The sequence below is a fragment of the Podarcis filfolensis genome, assembly GCF_964270895.1.
Source record: "Podarcis filfolensis genome assembly, chromosome: 10".
Taxonomy (NCBI): domain Eukaryota; kingdom Metazoa; phylum Chordata; class Lepidosauria; order Squamata; family Lacertidae; genus Podarcis; species Podarcis filfolensis.
In genome coordinates, this window is record NC_139612.1 from 35,486,646 (window position 1) to 35,508,310 (window position 21,665).

A 21,665-nucleotide genomic window follows, 5' to 3' on the forward strand; every position below is an offset into this window, starting at 1 on the left:
AATGATGTCAGGAAATCCTATCCAAGCTTCCTTGAACGTAACCCCCACATTTTAACTTCAGAGTAATAGGATTGTACTGCTGAATAGTTGCCATTTTAAAAAATATTTTTCTATTCAGTGAACTTTCTGTGCATTTCAATATGTGAAGTAACCCCCTCTAGCAAAATAGGTCCTTTGTGATTATTATTATTTTAAAAAATCTCTGAATTGCTGGTTATTAGATGTCACTTTTTTCCTAGGTCAATGTTCTGTCCTGTCTGAACTGAGCATTATTACATTTGATGGAAATAACGTGGCATTGTATAAAGTAGCGTCCTATATTTTAGTCAAGCTACCCACAGAAATTATTGTTGCTCATATTGAAAGGTGCCCTACAAATCAGGTAGGAACCTTGTGTACTACTATGCAATATCAAAAGGGTTACTTCCCCCCCACCAACAAAAAAATTGTTTACAGTGCTTTTAAAAGGAAATTTGCAAATCAATATTATCTCTAGTAACAAATAAATGAGATCATTGTTTCTATTATGTATTATAATCTGATAATGTGCAATCCTTGTGTCAGGGATTCTGGACGGATTCTTAATTGACCAGTTAGCAGAACTGTTGTATTAGAAATATGGATCTTATTTAACGCTGTAATTATACTGCTTTATGTAACTGATCTAACCCATGTTTATACCTATTTTTCAGAGTGCCAATTCAATAAGAAGACTAGTGAGTATTTTTCTAAATACGATTTTAATATATCTGTAAGCGAACCCTACAATTAGTGCTGATGGTGCTATATCGTTCTCTGTGTTTGTTTTCTTTCAAGGTTCCACCTGGAAGTGCTTCGGGTCTTTGTTTTAAGAAACTTAATGTAACAACACCTTCACATATAATACTTATCAATCGTTTAGAAAGAAAGGTGAGTTAAGAGGAATATTAAGTGAAAACTAATACTATTAGAAATCTATTGTGGATATGTAAAAGAAATAGGAAAACCTTTTCCAGAATTGCAAACATGCATTTAGATATTTGGGATTATGACAAGCAAGTCATATCTGCCCCATTGGTTGGCCTTCAGAGGGTCAAATTAGATATCATGTGGGAGATTTGAGACCAGATCTCCTTGACAAATAATTTATTTTCCTAGCCTGGCCTGAAGGGGGCAAACTAAATGGTAGAAAGCAAGTGATTAAAAATGTGCTTTGATTGGCCATGTCTATTTATTTACAAAGAAGCAGCAAGGAGGCTGGGGCGGATTGAGGCGTTTCACCTAGATACAGTTATCCTGCATTTCCCCCCATTTCTTTATTTTTAGGTGGTTGTGGATTCTATGATTCAGCCTCTGCCTTTCTCAAAACATGGTTTATGTATTCAAGATACTGGTGCTATGTATGTAGTCAACACGCCAGCTGGCATCAACATTAAGTGGGCTCATGTCACAGGCATTATAGATATCCAGTATGGCTTTCATTCTAATACATCTACCAAGACTGAAGGACTTTGTGGTGAGAATATGGTTTCTAATCAATATCTTCACTTTGATCCGCGGCTGTTTTATTTCTTAAAAACAAAACAAAACTGAGTATGCTTGCTATTCAGTGTCCTGCCAACCAAAACCAAAAGTCTTATTCATGATCTGATGTCTGCCTGTCTGTCTCTCTCATGCATCCCACCACCCCAGATACTGGTATTGCTGGTAAAGCTTTAGTCTTGTTCAGCAGCAACTTCCAATGATTGTGTTAACATAGAAGAAGAGTAGAGGTGGCGACCATTTTAGGCAGGTCCAAATGATGCACAATCACCAACATATGGCTCCTTTTGGACCCGGAAGAGGGAAGAACGGGGGTGATATGAAGGTAGCCCATTGGGGCTGGGAACAGAACCCCTGCACAACATAGTCGTCGCCTGTAGTTAGTAAAGGACTTACTTGTATCTTTCTGCCGGAAGATGACTGGATCATAACAGGGCCTATTTACATTAATGGTGAAGGAAATTTATACTAGATTGTATCACTCCACACATCAAGATTAGCTTTTCTGCCTGCTCTCAGCTTTCCCTATTGCTCTTTCCCTGTTGCAGAATAAATCAAACCTTTTAATTTACTGTCTAACATAGTAAATGTTCTATGCTCATTTGTTAAGGTGTCTGCAATGGCGATCCAGGGGATGACCTGAAAATGCAAAATAGAACCATAATTACAAATGTGGATGAAATTGAGGCTTTTATTAAGAGTTGGGAAATCGAGAAATCCGTTGATCTAACAACAAGGAGACCTGTAAGAAACTGTACAGAAGATAACTGTACATACTGCATGGAACTCTTACATAGATGGGCTTTTGCCCCATGCCACAAAAAAGTAAGTATATACAAAGGAGTGAGCACTGTCTCTAGACGATCATATCTAGCAATTCAGGGCACGCTAAGATAAAGGATATAAATTAAATTTGAATATATATGAAATGGTTTTAATGGTTTCATCACCTGAGGGCACTGTTCTAGAAATTGTGAGGGGAGGAAGAGAATTAACTTTCTTTGTAAGATAATTGCTTGCCAGTGCTTACTAAGAGAAGTGCTCATCTAATGTATTGTGAGTGGACTCAGTTCCAAGATGGAGATTGCAGGCTGAATAAGTGCCTCACAGTTGCTGCAGGTATCAGGTTGTCTTTACTATTTAAAATTACATCTCTCTCTCTCTCTCTCTCTCTCTCTCTCTCTCTCTCTCTCTCTCTCATTTTTTGTTCCTAGTGAAGATAAAAGAAATTTACTCATCAATTAATGAGTGTTAATTGATCATTCACTATATAATGTATTTTAATGTAGGTTTCACCCCAAGACTTTTGTGAAAAAATGTGGATCAACAATACATATTTTTGGAATTATGAATGCGATGCTCTTTCTGCATATGTAGCGCTGTGCAACAAACATAATATCTGCATTAAGTGGAGAACACCAGATTACTGTTGTAAGTATAGTACTTCTGCTTCTCTCTCCCTGCTACCTCAGCTGCTTCAATTAGGAGAAGAAAATGTCAGCAGTTTTGATTTCCCTCTGTGTGTCTGACATGTAGCTCTCCGTTGTCCTGATGGGAAAGAATACCAGCCTTGTGTGCAACCGTGTGCTGCTAAAACATGCCTAAATAAATGGTTCTATGAAGAATCACCCTGTTCCTACTTAAGAGAAGACTGTGTTTGTAAAAATGGAACCATTCTTCACAGAACAGACTCTGATCTCTGCATTCCAGAAGAAAAATGTGGTGAGTAAACCTATAGCTATGTAAGCACATTTACCCACACTAGGCCCAAGCATGCTTGGTTTCTGGTGGGGCAGAGACATGGTTTTTATCTTTGTCGTTTATTTATTCAAAGAGCTTGAAATTAATAGACAGCCCAGAGTACCTCCAGCTTTTTCTATTCCCAAATGAGTGCAGCTTGAAAAACTGTGCTCCATCTACAGGCTGCAAAATCACTGCCACTGTTTATCCTATGCATGTTGATTCAGAAGTGAATTTCTGAGTAACAGTCCATAGGATTGCAGTCTGTGTTTGTTTTAAAATTTTCATGGCCTGTTTTGTAAGCTTGAAGAGTCATTTATCTGTCAGCTGCTGGAAATAGTATGGTGGGTTAGATGGAACTCAAATTGACCCAGTAAGGCAAGTCTTCATTTTCACAATGGTTCATAAAATCACATCCGCTCCTTTAACTGGACCATGATGAAGTAAATGGGTAATTTGTGCAGAAACATGAACTCTGATGTGCCTAAGTTGCCAGTCAGGAAAGCAGATAATTCTATTTTGGTCATAGATATTAAGTAACTAAAAACTCTTTTAAGTTGCACAGTTTTTCAAATGATAGTCTACAAATATGTTCCAGGAAGAAATGTAAGCCCCTTAATTAGAAGTTGTATTTGTACTAATTTTCTGATTTCTAATTGGATATGGTTCATATTTTCTGTCTTTCTGAAGGATGTTATGCTCTCTTTTCATTTATAGCATGTACTGACAATGCAGGTCATCCCCGTTCAGCTGGAGAGGTTTGGAATGGCTCCAAGAAAGGGTGCTGCATGTATATGTGTGTGGAGAATGGGAGCATTATTGCCATAGAGCCTGAATGCAATAAAGAGGCGCCTCCGATATGCCGGCGAGAGGGTGAAGTGATTATTAATGTGATCGAGGAAGGGGCTTGCTGTCCAAAGAAAGTCTGTGGTAGGTAATGTTTATGAGGTGCTGTATTATTATGTTGAAAGGAATTGATCTGCGTGCTAATAAAATTTGTCAAATTGCTTACAGTTAGAGAAAATGAATAATTCCTCATGGATAAAGCCAGTGCTGAAGTTTTGAAGAGAAAAACAAATGAACATATATTATGGTTCTGATCCCTGCTATAAGCTATAAAAAGGCTCCCCTCTGAGTTGTGATGGAAATGTCCCATCACCATTCAGCTGAGGAACTGGTGTGGCGGGTGTCTAGAATTAAACACCTATCTGGTTACACCCTGTGATAGGAATGTGGGAGATGGGACTGTGGTTTACACACTTCTCCACAATTAAGGAACATAATTAGGCCATCCAAAAAGCTTGCTGGGATGTGTACAGAAGTGCAAAAAATGTATAGCACTCTTCTTAGCATCTTTGTGATTCTCCTCTTCAAACTCTGACTTCTCTGTTTCCATTTCATTATGAATGATCATATAGCTGCAGTATCATGGCTGCATGCAGAGGCGTGGCAGGAGGCACTAGCTGAGGAACCCCCAGGGGAAGAGGTCTCAGAGCCAGAGGACTGGTGACAGGACAATGACAAGCAGTCAGAGGGAGAAGACTAGGAGGGGGAGGTGTTGAAAGCTGAAGAGGCAACAGGGTTTAGTGAGCAGGGAGAAGCCGGGGCAGAGAGCAGTGCAGAATCCGATGCTGAAGTGAAGGCTGGAAAAAATGGTAGGCAAGAGGTAGAGATGAGATAGTCTGCTGTAGAATCCCGGGGGTCTCCTCCTCCTGCTGTGACCAGCTCCCCTTCTTCCTGGTCTCCCAGAACACACAGAGAAATGAAAAGAGCAGAGCAGAGATTGGTTGTGTGCAGACACAGCTTAGGAAACACACTGAAGAGGAAGAGCCTTAGAGAACAGTGGGACCTTCAGTCCTTGCAGCTGCCTCTTTGGGACAAGACTTGCTGGGATCACTAGGCCTGCACTGTTTTAGCTTCTTTGAAGAAAGAGTTAACTTCACTAACACCGTGTTTTTTAATTACTGACCTACAATCATCTCTGGCTGCTGACACTTAAGTCTTCCTTAACAAATGAAGAAAAACAGATTTGGACATTGACAGGCTGAAAATGTTGACATACTTTGTTCACCTTTGATTTTGTGCAAATAAGACATTATTATTTTTTTCCATCCTGCTTTTGACAAAAAAGCTCTTCTGTATTTAAAACGATTGACCCATATCCTAATAAATAATAAACCAAGGTATTATAATATTAAGCATGACTAATTGTAGGATCATTTTTTTATTTGGAACATACTTCCTTGTAGGAAGTGAACAGTTGCTTCAGTATTTGCATCTTCTGGTAAATAGTAGATTTAATAAACAGCCTTGGAGTTATGAACAGATGTCATCTTCATGAGACATGTTAACGTTTGATAGCACTATACTGAATGGGCCAGTCTTTTTATTTTTGTATTCAGAATGCAACATGACTCTATGTGATCCTCTTACTCCAACTTGCAGAAGTGTTGAGAAATTGGTAGTGGTATACGATCCTTTGTCATGCTGTCCTCAGTACCGATGTGGTAAGTGATAATTAATGTTTATTTATTTTAATTTTATTGTATGTATATCCTGCTTTTCTTTCATCTTGGAACACAAGTTGGCATACATGTGATCAGACTGAAAAATTACATCAAGAGATTGGTCATCTATGTATGTGTAGCTCTTCTGAGGATTTAAAAATAACAAGTTTTTACTAGAGAAACTGTTTTGTGTTGTTTTTTTAATTCAGAATGTGATCCATCAGCATGCCCCAATGATTCCCGTCCAGAATGCAGAGAAGACCAATTTCTTGTTGAGGCAAAACAGGAGGATCCTTGCTGTTTTTCTTATTTGTGTGGTAAGGAAGCTTTCCCATGCTGGTAAGTCCATGAGTAAGCAGGGGATTCCAGATTATCTATAACTGAAAACGTAAGAGCCCTGCTAGATCAGGCCAATGGCTTATCTAATCCAGCACTGTCTTCCCACCATTTTGTGTCATCAGAAGATGCAGGATATTATGAGTGGAGGAAGATGTCACCCTATCAACTTCTCCACAGTGTTACAATGCATAATTTGTGCCTCTCTATCATGTCCTCCCTTATTCGCCTTTTTCTTAAGCTAAAGAGCCCCAAACACTGCAACTGTTACTCACTAAAATAGTTTTGGCAGCTCCTTTATTATTTTAGGTGTAGAGTTTGGTTTTTCAGTTTCGTTACATAAGTTGCCTGTTTTTAAAAGTAAGGTGTAAGTGCAGTCAATTTTAATGGCTGGTTTTCTCCTCAAGGTACAAAAACTGCAGTATTAGAGAGTGATTGGGTCCTAAGTTTAATTTAGGGAAACCTATTTAAATGTGCGTAAACCATTCACAGTAATATATATATGAAGTAGCTATTGTCCCCAATTTTTAAAAAAGCATAGTATGAATTAGCTCTAAAAAGAAGCTAATCTGGAGCAACTTTGTACAACTGCATAACTGCATAGAATTATTTGGACTTGATTCTCAGAGTAATTTTATTTATATATGGAGTAATTGAATTTGCTCTAATCTAGCACTTCAGATAGCGGGAGATGAGAACCTAGCTGAAGGCATCTAGGCTTCAGCTGAGACTTTTCAAGGCTATGCCATTTTTGAGATAGTTAGGTATTCCAAAGCGTTTCAGCTGAAAAAGAAACTTCAGGAAAAAGAGGAACACAAATCTAAATAAAATAAATTTATAAAAGTTGTTTTATACATTTGTATGTCAGTGTAGATTTGAGGTACCTGCAAAATTCATCTGATTTCTCTCAGCTGTACATTGACTGCATCTAGGAATTAAGTACAGATTTGGTGAAATCTACCAGAATGAAGAGTGACCGAATGCTATGGTTCACCTCAAGTTAACATTAGATCTCTACAATACTATAGCTGTATAAGTTTTAACCTACTATTAGGTATTCTTCATTGTTTTCCAGCACTTTTTAATGGCAATAAAGCAGCTTCATATATGTTTTAACTGGATGTTTGATTTATTTTCTCCTGCAGTTTGTGAATCCTGCATTGAACCTATTCCGTTGTGCAATGAAGGGGAAATTCTCACTGTAGATCTTAGCTCCACACATTATTGTTGCCCTCGTTACCACTGTGGTAAGGTCTGCTTTGTTATTATATCTTGGGTTAATATGACTGCTTCTATTACCATTCAATTACTATTGCAGTTACCAGGCAGTGGTATCAGTGTGGGACCTGGCAACTCTTTATTTGTTGATGTTTTATTAATGCTAATCTTTTTTCTTTTTCTTTTTAATTATGTCACTTCTCTTCCTACAGTCTGTGATGAGAATCACTGTCACTTACCTCTTCTGAACTGTTCTGCTGAAATGAAGCTGGTGAAGAAGAGAATAGCTGGACAGTGCTGTCCAGACTGGAATTGTGGTATCTACGTTTTATTTTTATCAATAATTATTTGAATAAGCAACGTAAGGCCACTTTTCCCACTGACTGATCCTTCTCTCTCTGTCCTTCTCTCCTCAGAATGTGACTGTGAAAGTGCTACTATCCCATCTTGTAAAGTGGTAAGACATGTTTGTCTTGGAGGCAGTTTAGTAACATATATAACGTTTCAGCTTTTTAGTGGAGAACAGCAATATCTCAAGGATGATATCAGCTCTTTAGCTTCTTCCATAAAGCAAAACATGGTCACACATATTTCAAGCACTGCTATTTCTCATTAATCTGACTAATATTTTTTTAAAAAACAGCAACACTTAAGCCATGAAGTGTTAACTATTTGTTCCGAGTCATTTCCTTTATAAATAAGCAAAGGTTGATGGATATTAATGTATTATTATGAATGCATAGTTGGTATTTGGGGGAGGGGTATGTTTGTTTTACTGTTTTTATTCTGGTTTGTTAGCCACCTTGAGTCTCTTTGGAGAAATAGATGGGATGGGAAAAAATAAAATAAATAAAATTAAAAATTTGAAGATTCTTACTTTGAGGCCTTTTTTAAATCTGTTCTACTATCACATTCTGTTCTAACACATGTTCTATATCTGTTCTGCCATCATCAGTCATAGGTATGCAGAAGTATAAAAGATATGTGAAGTATAAGATTGTGCCTAAGTCTGTGTATGACTTAGTTAGATATCGCCCTATGATTTTAAATATTATCCTGGTTCAGTTTGCCAACACACATTGAAATGTATGAGCCTCTTTATTATCTGCAAGAATGTAGACTTGTTCTGAAACGTATATACACTTTAAATTATGTTGACTTTTGTAATATGTGAGCTTTCAAACAAACCACTTTCCTTCCATTTTTCTAGCTTTGCTTAAACAAATATTTCCCATGACCTGGAAAATGTCTAATTGAAAATCCCTATCTATCACAGTGTGATAAAACGTTGATTTGTCTGTTATACCCTTCCTAAATAATATAAAGGGTGTGGTGCATAGTTCAATGTGGTAGGTGCTTTATTGTGTGCCTAATATTGCCATTAATTCTAAAACCATGACGGTTTGAGGAAAGCAAAGAAGTGACCTGATTAAAAATATACAGTGGTACCTCAGGTTACCAACTTAATTCCTTCTGGAAGTCCGTTCTTAACCCAAAACGTTCTTAACACGAGGCACCCATTCCCTACATAGGACTCCTGCAGCCCCAGAAACAGATTGTGTTCATATCCTGGGGCAAAGTTCACAACCCGGAACACCTACTTCCAGGTTTGTGGAGTTCGTAACCCGAAGCGTTCATAAGCAGGACTGTTTGTAACCGAAGGTACCACTGTATATTCTGTAGTGTTTTTTAAAGAGGGTCTATGGGGCTGTGACGAGGGAGCAGGGAGGGCATTGCTGAGCATTTGCCAAGGCCTGCTCCACCTCAGGGAAACCTGCAACATTCTAAAAAAGTCACTTTTCACCTGCCTTCTCTGAGTATATAAGCAGTGAGAGGAAAGAGCAGCAGCCTGCAAGTACTTTGCCCTCTTCTGCTTGGTTTTTTTTCCTGAGGAATAAAGAAATCCTCTTGCTTTTGTTAACATGTGCATGTATCTGTGCCAGTTTGTTTATCAGAAGTTAGTTTTCTCTGTCTCATAGATGAAAATGCATGTGCATATATTTGGACACATATGACACCGCAACATCATTTTTCATATCACAGGGAGAAGTTCAGAGAATAGATGGCAACGTTTCTAGCACGTGTGGCTGCTCACAGTACACCTGTGGTATGTTGTGTGTGTGTGTGTGTGTGTGTGTGTAAACACACAATATTATCAAGATCTGTATATATATCCAATATTGTCAATATCTGTTTTTAATAGATACCTACATATGTTTGGCAGCAAACCCCAGAAATCTTCTACTCTTAAATTTCTCACTGAATTCTTGGCATGCAATTAAAGAATTGCATTCAAATGCAATTAAATCAAGAAATGGGCTACCTGATGGAATAGAAATATTTCATACTCACTAGCTTTATATCAGCTATGTTTCTCAAGGCTATTACATCATACATTGTTGATATGGCAAGATAAATCCTGTTCTTTTTGTATCTGACTTTGAACCAAAAAATAAAATATAAATTTAATTAATTGATATAAACTTAATTAAAATTAGATACAAAGCTACTTCTGTATAGTGTGAAAAGCATAACTGGATAAGCATTGAAGGCCTATCTTTTACTGAAAGCAGAGACATTCTGGATTTGTAAGTAAAATCGTGATCTGAATTTATTTCCCTCATAACTACAAACATTCCAGGGGATTTAGCAATGATAGACTTGATAGAATACCAGGATTATGTGGGGGGTTTTTTGTTGTGTGTGCACATATAGAAATACATAACTTTTCTGTGTCAGATAGAGGCTCCAATGCTTCTTAAAGGTAGAAGATTTCTACAGGTTTATCACTTCTTGTACATTCAACATTTTTAACACAACTATTTCATTTTTTACATTAGAAAAGGATAATGTCTGTGTATTCCAAGAAGTCACTATATTGAGCCCTGGTCAGTCCATGATTCAATATTTGGATGAAGATCATTGTTACATAGCAAGATGTTCACAGGAAAAAGATCCTAGCACAGGATTTCATGCCATGGATCTGATCGTAGTTAACTGTTCCCAAAAATGTGAAGCTGTAAGTATTGCTAAAATGTAAGGGTGAAGTCATTTGTGAATATAATCTATAAGGATGTAGTTGTTCTTTAAATTTACTCCAAAAAATTGTAGTCAGTGTCATGTACAGATGTTTTAAGTTTTGCTTCAACAATATTTTAATTATTGCTTGAAAAACTTTGAACTAATGCAGGCTTCCTCAAACTTGGCCCTCCAGATGTTTTTGGCCTACAACTCCCATGATTCCTAGCTAGCAGGACCAGTGGTCAGGGATGATGGGAACTGTAGTCTCAAAACAACTGGAGAACTGAGTTTGAGGAAGCCTAAACAAATGAGTTGGATTCAATGCTTCCATCCCTCTGATGGAAGCTCCTCCACTTAGTGAAATGAAATATCTGGGTCCAGTACATTGACTAGGAAAGCCTTGTCTGAAGAGATCCACTGCTAGATGGACCAATGCTCTGACTGCATTCACAACAGCTTCTTTTGTTCCTTTGGTGAGATATTGCCATGGGTGTAGTTAGCTGCTCTGGCACCCAGAGTGGCGGGGGTGGGACGATCTGCCCACGGGGTACCGCGATGATCTGCGCATGGGGGCGCTGCGGCAATCCTCCCAGGGGGTGGCACAGCAAGATGAGCTGCCCACGGAGTCCGCCTGGCGGACGCAAGCCCCACGCTGCCGTTTTGGGAAGCGCGGGGCCCCAAGCCACCATGTCATTCCTAGGAGAGACGCATGGCTTGGGCGCACTGCAGGCCAGGCCCGCAATAAGTGCTGACCCCCACGGTGTGCCATTTATTCACCCCACCCAAGGATGACACCTGAGGTGGACCGTACCACCTGTACCCCTCTTCCTATGTCCCTGGATATTGCTGTAGTCTAAACCACTGAGCCTCTTGAGCTTGCCAATCAGAAGGTTGGCGGTTTGAATCCTCGCGATGGTGTGAGCTCCCGTTGCTCTGTCCCAGCTCCTGCCAACCTAGTAGTTTGAAAGCACGTCAGTGCAAGTAGATAAATCGGTACCGTTGTGGTGGGAAGGTAGACGGCTTTTCTGTGCACTCTGGTTTCCACCATGGTGTTCTGTTGTGCCAGAAGTGGTTTAGTCATGCTGACCACATGACCCGGAAAGCTGTCTGTGGACAAACGCCTGCTCCCTCAGCCTGAAAGCAAGATGAGTGCCACAACTCCATAGTTGCCCTTGACTGGACTTAACCACCCAGGGTTTTTTTTTTACTTGCCATTGAGCAGGATAGTTTTAGGCCTGCATGATGAGACCACTGGGATAAATCCTTTTTCTTTCTGTTTTTCTGGAACAGCGGCACCCTTTCTGCACCTCTCTCCTTATTTACTTATCTTAGGCAGAGGCCTCCTAGACTGTGGATAGGGAAGCAAAATCAGATTTAGTGTGTAAATTGCATGAGAAAGCTTTTCTTCTCAATTGGTGGCAATAGTTACAAGGTGGCAACCTGTTCACAGCAATAACATGGGAACAAAGAAATGCACAGAAAACCATAATATCAACATTTTGCTATCACAACACATTAAATCCATGACATGGTTGTAGTTATTAGTATGTATTTGAAAATAATGCTTTAAATATTATCCTTTTAAAACACAAAATATCTATCTTTTTAACAGCACCAAGTATATGTCCCATCTCCTAGTCAACACGCTTGTTGTGGTTCCTGCATAAATGTGTCCTGTATTTTCTATTCTGGCAATGGAACCTCAGTCATTTATGAAGTAAGTCCTCCGGAAAAGCTGAAAAAAATAGACTACGTTATCAGAATTCAGACTATGTTGTCTTTAATTTATAGATATTATTAAATCTTATAGAAGTTGTTCCACATATTCCTACTCTTGATTTAAACTTTCTTTGGTTGGATATTTGGTGCATTGTGTCCATGTGGGCATCATCACAAGCCAGAAAATAGGTCTGCCACCTGCACAAACTCTTGAATAAGTCAAGTGATATCTAGGCACATTTGATCCAAAACACTATACTGTAAATAATTGAAAATCTAATGTGTAGGACCTGAACACAATTCAACAGCAGCAGCTCTTTCAGACCTCTTGGTACCAAATCCTTGTTCTAAAATTATGGTCCAGATCTTTATGGGATTGTTCATCCCACAACACTGCCTCCCTTCTTATTTCACACGAGGTAAAAAACAGCATAAACCTTGGATGCTTTTAGGCAACCTGCATTTTCAACAAAAAATGGACTTTTAACTTACTCCTGCATTTGCCTTGGTTGTTTGTGTGAGTTACGTTGTAATGGCCATCGCTACAAACAATTAAAAAATCTGACCAAAAAACCCAAACAAACCTGTAAGAGGCCAGAAGGAAGCTGTCTCCTCTCAGTTGCACATCCTGCTTTGTAAGTCAGTTTAAATGCGAGTTTCCCCATTTAGATGTCACAGGAAATTAAAATGCCATGTATACAAACAGAGGGGCAGGGCAAGGAGGGAGTGGATCAACCCTGTTACATCTTAACTGAGCCAACGATTAAAAATATTGGATGCAAACCACAGCATGATGTCTTAGTTTGAAGTGGATGTGCAAACTATGTTGCATCTTAACTGTGATTGAGTACAGTCATACCTTGGATCTTGAATGCCTTAGCTCCCAAACAAATCAACTCCGGAACGATCGAAACCCAGAAGTGAGTGTTCCGGTTTTCGAATGATTTTTGGAAGCCGAACAGCTTCTGCGGCTTCCAATTGGCTGCAGGACGCTCTTGCAGCCAATTGGAAGCCGTGCCTTGGTTTTCATATGGTTCCGGGAGTCAAATGGACTCCCAGAACACATTCTGTTTGAGAACCAAGGTACCACTGTATTGCACTGGAACTGAGCAAATCATGGTTAAAGCAGCCTCTATGCTTGCCTCATAGCAAGGTAAGAAGCAAGAGTTCTGGTAAGTTGTTATATATGCACTCTCAAGGGAGGGCTTTATAAGCTCAGTTATGGCTCTATTCCAGGCATAGGCAAACTCTGGCTACAATGTTTGAGACTACAATTCCCATCATCCCTAGCTAACAGGACCAGTGGTTATGGATGATGAGAATTGTAGTCCCAAACATCTGGAGGGCCAGTGTTTGCCTATGCCTGCTCTACTCTGTGCCTGGGAATCCCCAAGTAGTGTGAAGGCAACAAACAATGATGAGTGCTAACAGGAGCTGCCCGTCTTGGAAACTGTGGTCTTTGAGAAACAGGAAAGTGTTGTTATTGCAGTGAAGATGGTTAATATGGTGTTCTCAGAAAACATTGATTGTGGTCAGTTCTGTAGCCATTAAACCCTAATGTCAAGTAAATGTTCCTGTGGTCTTTTAATCAGTTCTTTTTTCTCCAGAAGAATAACCTTTGATCTCTTACTTTATAGGAAGGAAGCACATGGGACTCAAACTGCACTAAATATGAATGCACAAAGACTGCTGGTGGTGCAATTGTGCTTGGCTCCAGTGTGGTTTGCCCACCCTTTAATGAGACTGAGTGCACAAAGGTTTGTAATCCTATACAAATCCTATACATATTGTATACAAATGAGGAAATATATGAAATAACATTTTTCTTGAGCATGCAATCCGCTTGTAATTGTTTAATACAGAGAAAATGCCTACATTTCAGTGTTCTCATTAATCTTTTTTTCTGAATTACGCCAGACGGCAAATAATATCTTACTTACATAAAGTCTTATTTACATAAATGAAAATGTCGTTATCTGGAGTCCATGAGCTTTCTGGTGCAAATGTGGACGGTTCTGCATGAATGCTTGTGGATCTGCTTCTTTCATTGTAATGAATACATCAGAACTGATTCTAATCAGTGGATTAGAATAAACGTAGCTAATGCAAAGGCTCACAGTCTTCAGATTTTGTGACTCGCAGTGTGTCTGCTCAGAAGAAAACCCAATTGAGTTAATTGGGACTTACTCCAATATGAATGTGATAAGGATTGCATGTTAAGGATTCTTAACATGAAAGTTATACAGGTACTGGAGTGCCAAAGGTAGAGCTGCCATACACACAGAATTTCCCAGACATAGCTGGGATTTGCCCGCCAAAAATTGCGTCCGGGCGGAATTTCCAAAAATTGGAAAAAATGTCCGGGAAAACCCAGCTGTATGGCAACCCATGTCGGAAGTGTAGATTTTGTGGCAAATTTCATATATATATATATATATATATATATATATAAATAGCTCAAAAACTTTTTGAAATATGACAACCCTACCAAAGATTAGTCATCCCTGGTTTACAAGAGTCATTCAGACTTATCAAGATGTTCCTTTGGGCACAGTCTGTTTTGAAATATTCTTTTTTTATTTTCCCAGAATGGAGGCACTATAGAGACATATAATGATGGCTGCTGCAGGACGTGTAAGTGGAACAAAAGCTGCATTCAGGGCTAGTTGTATGCTAGTTTGGCTTTGGTTTTGGATAGCTGTGTGTGTTTTTCACTCCTTTTAAGTGGGACATGTGGAAATAAAAAGCATGCCATCCCAAATCATGTAATGTATGTGTAGTCTTAACAAATGTCATTGACAAGCCTTGCTTTATATGGCTGCTCACATGGTGATTTTGGTTGTGTTTTTTTTTGGTTAAACTTTTTTCTTCTGGAGTATAACCAAATCTCGCCAAATATAGCAGGGGGTAAAACTAAAAGCTACTTTGTATTTTTAATAAATGAGGTTATATATACATATATATAGATATAGATATTTGCCTAGATTGTTCCAGAACAATTCATGCGCACATGTTTGAAATAAAAGTTCAAAAAAATGGAGAATTGATTTATAACTTAGCGTGATGGTGGTTTTAGGTTCTCCTGTTATGTGTTCTCTAGGAATAAATGTTTTTCGTCTTCAGTCCAAGTCCATATATAACAAGATATTTAAGTGAGCAAAATTATGCATAAAGAATTTTTAAAAAGAGACAATTTCCTTTGTAAGAAGTTATGTATCAAATTGCAATGTGCAAATATGAAAGCATTTGCACAAAACATTGTATGGCATATTCCAGTTTCAGGATCAAAAAGATCTCTGTGACATGAATTAGCACATCTGGATAGTGAAGGACATTGTACACTTGGATTCTCTTTTGACAGTTCCCCCTAGGCTTATTTTGCAGTGACCTAAACATTTCAAAACTTTGATAGCCAATGGGAACTTAGCAGTGCAATATGACTTTTCACAGGCCTCATTCACACACCACATTAAACCATAGTTCAAAAGCAAACAATGTTTAATGTGAATATGAAGAATATGAACTGTACCAATGTGAGGAATTGTAGACATTTTAACTGAGAAGGAAGAAAAAACTTTCAACACCTGCATGGGCTCTAGAAAGAACCGAATTGGGGGGGGGATCACAAACAACTCTAAGCGAAGCAATAAAGAAATACAAAGCAAGCTACACAGATTGGTGGTTCCTAACATCTTTACAAAGGGAAATATGTTTCTTCTTTATATTCCTTGGGAAATCTTTCATGCTGCAGTTCACTAAGTCAGACCAACAGGAGATGCATTTGATGATCTCCTAGAAAACCTGCCTCTAACAATTTGCCAAATATCTTGGGAACTTCTATTCCATGCAGCTGCCTTTTTGTTTCTTTAGGATGTGGAAAGCACTTCTTGCTTGTGCCTGGAGCCCCCCCCCCCCAATTTTCCTTTGCATGTAGGCCACACCCACACTTCTTTTCATTTGAAAACATAATACTGCCTGAAGGCATGTATCTGCATACATGTGTTCAGGGCATCTGTTATGGGCCCTGCATATATAATGACTAAAGCCCTAGATATGGCTTTGGCTAAAGAGATCACTATATTGAATGATAGACATGAACGGCCTGCACCTGGCCACCACCTTAAATAAGCTAGGCATGGGCTGATCGCAGCCCCTCTGATTGGCTAAGTGGGCACTGCCCACCTTTACCTAGGAGCCCAACATGGTTGGAGGTGGGCAGTGCCAGGTGACCATCACCTCCCCTAGCCGTGTCCGAAGATAGTGGCTTCCTCAGTCGCACCATGTGGCAATGCCCGCCCACCTGGAGTTCCAGGTGAGCGAATATTTTGAGTGACAGACATTAGGAAAAATATTAAGGAGAATAATTCTGCTATGTAGATAACCAACGCTGATTAAGCTCTCAATGAAGCCACATCTTTCTCCTTCTCCATTCACTAAATGAAGCAGACTTACCCTAAGAGTTCAGTGTACATGGCTCAATGTATCTTCAGGGTATTATGAAAACTCTGTAGCTTTTGCATAGTCTGTAGCTTTTCCATAGTCTTAGGAAAGGCATTGTTATACTTCAGAACCATTGGCTGAAATGGCTTCTAAGAACAAAAAATGCAACAAAATTAAATGCTATTTTACATGCTAATAGAGAATGTTTATATATATATATAAAACTAAAAGCATGTGCTTTCTTTGGTAAAGCAGTTTAAAAGTCAGCTCCAAGTATAGCTTGCAGCTCCTTGGGTTTTAATGGGAACCAATAATCTTCATTTTAACAGGAGAATGATTAAATGCATGCTAAGTGAGTTCATATATTTAATTCTTACCTTGCCAGAGTCATAAGATGCCCCCTAGAATAATTATTTTTAAATCTCTTGTGTGAACATTGTAGTTTTGTTACCCAGGCAAGTCTTAAAGCACAGGTTGTCAATAATTGAGAAAAATAGGAAGACTTTTTTCCTATTTTTCAAAAAGAAAAAAAAAGAGAAATTACAGTTGGCAGTGTAAGAATTAATACAATGTTATTCTTGTAAAAATATGTTTTTATATTACAAAAAAACTTATGTTCCCAATAATTCTGCCAGGTTCTGGACGGGGTGTATTACCCTTTGCCATTAGCCCCGTAGTCTCTACTGATAGTATTAATTGTGAACCAGGTATTACTATTTTTAATAATGTATTTTCTTTCCTTTAAAAATTGTTAAAATGTTAATATTCTTTATAGAGATGTTGTCGATATGCTTCTGTGACTCAGTATTTCCAGTATTTATTAGATGACATTACACACCTTACTTAGTTCATTGCTTATCGCTTTGCAAAATCAGAATATTTGGGCCATTTTTTAAAAAGAGAAAATTGCTGAGGCTTTTTCTTTCCTAATTAAAGAGCCACCTTGCAGTGATGGCTGTCACAGTGCTGTGCTAGGAAGCAATTAAGTGGTGACTGAGGGAAAGATGGTGCCCTTATTTGTGTTGTGAGTTTGTGTTGTGAGGTGGTGGATGCGGGGGCATTTGTGATATAGACACATGCATCTATTGGCCTAGCTGTGTTCACAAAAGGAGGTATATCATAGAACTGTCTTTTAACATTGAAATAATGCTTCAATTCCCATGGCCGATGGAAGCTCCATGATTGTATTGGTACTCCTGTGTAGATTTAGCTGAGAAGATTTGTGTGAACCAGACCTCAGTAAGTTAGATTTACTGCATCTGGTGCAGTCTGGCTTTCCTTGATTTTTGTAATGTGCATTCAATCTTCAATTTCCATTAGCTTGAGCATCAAATACTAAATGGCAGCCACATTTTTATCCTTGAATCCTCTCAACATATGCAGTGAACATGGGGGTGTTAACAATGGATTCAAAACCTATTTGGAACAATTTGTGATATATATCATGCTTCATCTCTTCCACACAAAACTGATTCTATCAGGAATGTTCCTGCATCACAAACTAATACTGAAGAATTTACTCTTAAGTTAACCCTTAACAAATGCTCATTAAAAGGCCATTGTCCATAGAACCATGAGATAGATTTTAGAAATTCAATATGGCTCCTGAGTTCTCACTTTTGAAACCAGTCCTAGAATCACCTAATGAGAGGCTCCCAGAACTTCTGGACTGATATCTAAGCATAAGGTTGGCAGGTTGGTGGGAAGGATGAACTGCTCTGGAGCATGTTCAAAAGCACCAACACAAACCTAAGGCCTCTTTGAATCATGGCCTAATGAATGTTATTTTGAAAATTATATTCCTGGTTTAGCAAGTATATATGAGTAAATGGCAGGTTATTTTATTTTCCATTAGGCAAACGAGATGAAAAGATTTGCCAAAAAGTGACCGTCAGAACAACTATAAGGAAACATGACTGCATAAGTCGGAGCCCTGTAAGTATAAGTGCCTAAAAGGGGGCATTCGGTTGTTGTATAGGGTGTATATAGGTATAGGGTGATATATAAATAATAATAATAATAAAGGTTACTTCCTTCCAGTCAATGTGGGTAATAAAACAAGCCAACCATTAAAACACTCAAGGGTAGTGTGCAAAATAAAGACACACCCACACCTACAGACCAAAATAGGACCCACAACTGCCCTGACATCTGGAAAATATCTCACCCCGGCAATGTCCACCTACTCATATATGTATTCACAGTTTAATTGCCTCTTCCCTGAGAGAAATGCTGAGCTCTTCTGTTCAGACTCCAGATATACAACGTAATTGCTGACACCAGGCAAAAGCACTGACGTCTATCATTAAATGTCCTCCTACTCTAAACGAAGTGTGCCAATATATAACAGATGCACATAATGTGCTTTAAAAACAAACACCCCCCTTTGTCTTCTCACAACGGGTATGCCTTTGATGTCATACAGAATAAAATCTCTTTAAGAGATCAAGATATAATACCTCTGTTTTGTGAGCTACCAGATAAAAGATAATGTATTTCCATGTAAGTATATACAATAAATCATTTACTATAATGTCTCACAAAACAGAGGTATTACATCTTCCCACCCTTAAGGGGCGGATTTCATTTCTATATGTATATATTAATTACAATGTTTTTGAAGTATAGTTGATATACCATGGTTATAGAGGTACATTTGCAGTTGCAGCTTAACCAATACAAAGGTTAGGATTGGGCTGAATTCGTTTTTCAAGTTACATGAGTTAATTTTTACAGATAAATGAAACTATCGGAGCAGGGTGAATATTTTTATGGCAAATTTGGCATGTGAGGCGAGTTCTTTAAGCTCTTCTTTCTTCTGCATCTCCTGGGAATGGATGTATCTCCATGTTTGGCTTGAACAAATGCTTTAGATAAATGTTTTGGTAGGTGAATGGAGACAATACCCTGTCAGGTTGCTGAGCAGAGACCTGCTGGGCACAAATCACCTTCTCTTTCTCTCTCATTTGTGTTTGCCTTAGATTGGAAGCACAACAGATGTTTGCTTGAGGGCACATGTGTACTTGTAAGGAGTTGGACTCTGAGCCTCTTACGCTTTAGTTGAGGGATCTATTCCAACTCTGCAATTATGCGATTCTATCTTTCCTGTGAAGTAAGAGGTGGGGAGTGTAACTTCCCCATTCAGCTCTGAAAACAGCCTGTAGCAACCAGGGCTAACTAGTTACCTACAGATAATGTTCTCTTTGGGAAGCAGCCCTGTGAAGTCATTAGATGAGGTGTGCACAAAGTGGACATTCACCAAAAAAAAAAAAAAAAAATTGCTTCCTTCCTCCTCACCCCAAAGCATCAAGTAACGGATGATTTCTTGCTTCTTTCTGTCTCTCTTAACAGATTAATGTGGCTTCTTGTGATGGAAAATGTCCATCTGCCACAATTTTTAATATCAACATTAATAGCCATTTAAGATTCTGTAAATGCTGTCGTGAAAACGGAGTGCAGAATCTCACCGTGCCACTCTACTGCTCAGGAAATGGCACTGAAATCTTGTATGTCATCCAGGAGCCCACAGACTGTTCATGCCAGTGGAATTAAGATTGTCTGGAATCTTATGGAAGACCATAACCAAACAGGCTATTGTATGTTTATTATCGTATTCAGATTTAATAAATATCTTATTAATATATATATACATATTTTTCACGTTTCATAAATATATTAAAATTGATAGTATTCAGTGTTTTAATGCTACAGCAAAATTGTACATGTTAACATATATGCAAGAATTAGTTCATTTTAGTCATCGACTTAACTTCATTTAGATGTGTGAATTAATCAGTTCATGATAAACAATGCTAATCACAAACATGTCCCTAATGATAACTGGAAACATTTTGTAGCTTATTAGCATGTCTATTGGTATCACTCATTTATACTTACAATTATTGTAAACGTTACACTGCAGTAAAATGTTTGCAATAAATTACTGGCAAACTGTTTTCTATCTTCCAGCACACTTTACATTTTTTGTGTTCCTTTTGAACATCCCCAGAATCTTGTGGCTACTGTTAAAGTGTATCTGAAAACTACTAATTAATCACTGCTGACATGATTTGATATTTACAGGGTTTACAAAAAGAGCTACAGGTGTTTGTGATATGTCCCTTGGATTAAAAGGTGATACAAAATATATGTACACTTCTGTTAAAGAAGAAAATGCACCTTTACTTTGGGAGGACTGCTATTATTTAAACAATCTAAAGATATTATATTACTATTTTGATGAAAATATTTGATAACTTTTTGATATAAATATATGTGATTGTTCTGCAATAAAGACTACAGCTTTGGAATAACCTGTATATTGCCTGATACTTTGACAATAGTATCGGGAGAATTTAAAAATGTGCATTATAATGAAAGAGCATAGTTACTTCTGGAGTTAGTGCCTTATGTAGAATCTGAAAGCTCCTCACTCTGTATTAAAACCAATCTGAGGATTTCAGACAAGCGCCTCATCATATTAAATCTTAGTGTAGTCATGAGAAAGAGGTGTTCCACATCCGATGACGCATATTAGATTTGCAGATTAGAGCAAATTCAGATAAACACATGTGAAACTCTGGACTGTGCAAAACTATTTTCAGATACAAATCTGCTGATCTAAGCACATCTTGAGAACCATGGGGCATTATTGAATTGTTGACCTACCTGCAACTTCTGAATACCGTGCTTTTGTTACATATCCTATTAAGTAAATAAATATATTTTAAAAGACACATTACTATGAATTATTCCACTGTGTTTGTGTGTATGAGAGAGAGAGACTGAGAGACAGAACTAGAGAGGGAAGGAGGAGGTGCTTTGCAGTCCTGCAGTATGCAAACTCTGACTTTTGGCTCTGACTCTGCTCAAAGCTCCCAACAGAAAAAAATGTTCCCCATTCCTGGTGTAACCTGTAGCTTGCCCCCTGGTTTTACTTTGTGAATATTTTTAATTAACTCACAATGTTCACTAGAAGCAGTGGAAAAGAAAAATATTTTTATTTAAGGAGTATCTACTTAATTAAGATTTAAAAAATGCACCACCCAAGCATAAATAACTTGCTTTGTTTTTAAAGGAGTATTTATGCTGATTATTGAAGACTGGCCGTCACTTAAAGTTGACGCTTGGCAAAAGTTATAATGTATCTGTTTCGCATTCTAG

The 21,665-nt window shown here is 38.2% G+C and overlaps 1 protein-coding gene across 1 annotated transcript in view; it reads left to right on the forward strand.

The window, feature by feature from the left end:
* The window catches only part of OTOGL (otogelin like), an 81,526-nt gene extending 61,091 nt beyond the window's left edge, over positions 1 to 20,435 (forward strand). Inside the window, exons 38-58 of the mRNA XM_083574817.1 lie at positions 240 to 382; positions 693 to 716; positions 817 to 909; positions 1,306 to 1,495; positions 2,132 to 2,346; positions 2,811 to 2,952; positions 3,058 to 3,243; positions 3,979 to 4,191; positions 5,664 to 5,768; positions 5,978 to 6,085; positions 7,250 to 7,351; positions 7,535 to 7,639; positions 7,739 to 7,779; positions 9,366 to 9,429; positions 10,163 to 10,341; positions 11,956 to 12,060; positions 13,700 to 13,819; positions 14,651 to 14,696; positions 17,138 to 17,209; positions 18,358 to 18,437; positions 19,854 to 20,435. Of these exons, the coding sequence (XP_083430943.1) occupies positions 240 to 382; positions 693 to 716; positions 817 to 909; positions 1,306 to 1,495; positions 2,132 to 2,346; positions 2,811 to 2,952; positions 3,058 to 3,243; positions 3,979 to 4,191; positions 5,664 to 5,768; positions 5,978 to 6,085; positions 7,250 to 7,351; positions 7,535 to 7,639; positions 7,739 to 7,779; positions 9,366 to 9,429; positions 10,163 to 10,341; positions 11,956 to 12,060; positions 13,700 to 13,819; positions 14,651 to 14,696; positions 17,138 to 17,209; positions 18,358 to 18,437; positions 19,854 to 20,054 (2,534 nt within the window). The 3' untranslated portion in view covers positions 20,055 to 20,435. The remainder of the gene's footprint in view (positions 1 to 239; positions 383 to 692; positions 717 to 816; positions 910 to 1,305; positions 1,496 to 2,131; positions 2,347 to 2,810; positions 2,953 to 3,057; positions 3,244 to 3,978; positions 4,192 to 5,663; positions 5,769 to 5,977; positions 6,086 to 7,249; positions 7,352 to 7,534; positions 7,640 to 7,738; positions 7,780 to 9,365; positions 9,430 to 10,162; positions 10,342 to 11,955; positions 12,061 to 13,699; positions 13,820 to 14,650; positions 14,697 to 17,137; positions 17,210 to 18,357; positions 18,438 to 19,853) is intronic.
* The last annotated feature ends 1,230 nt before the right edge of the window (positions 20,436 to 21,665 follow it).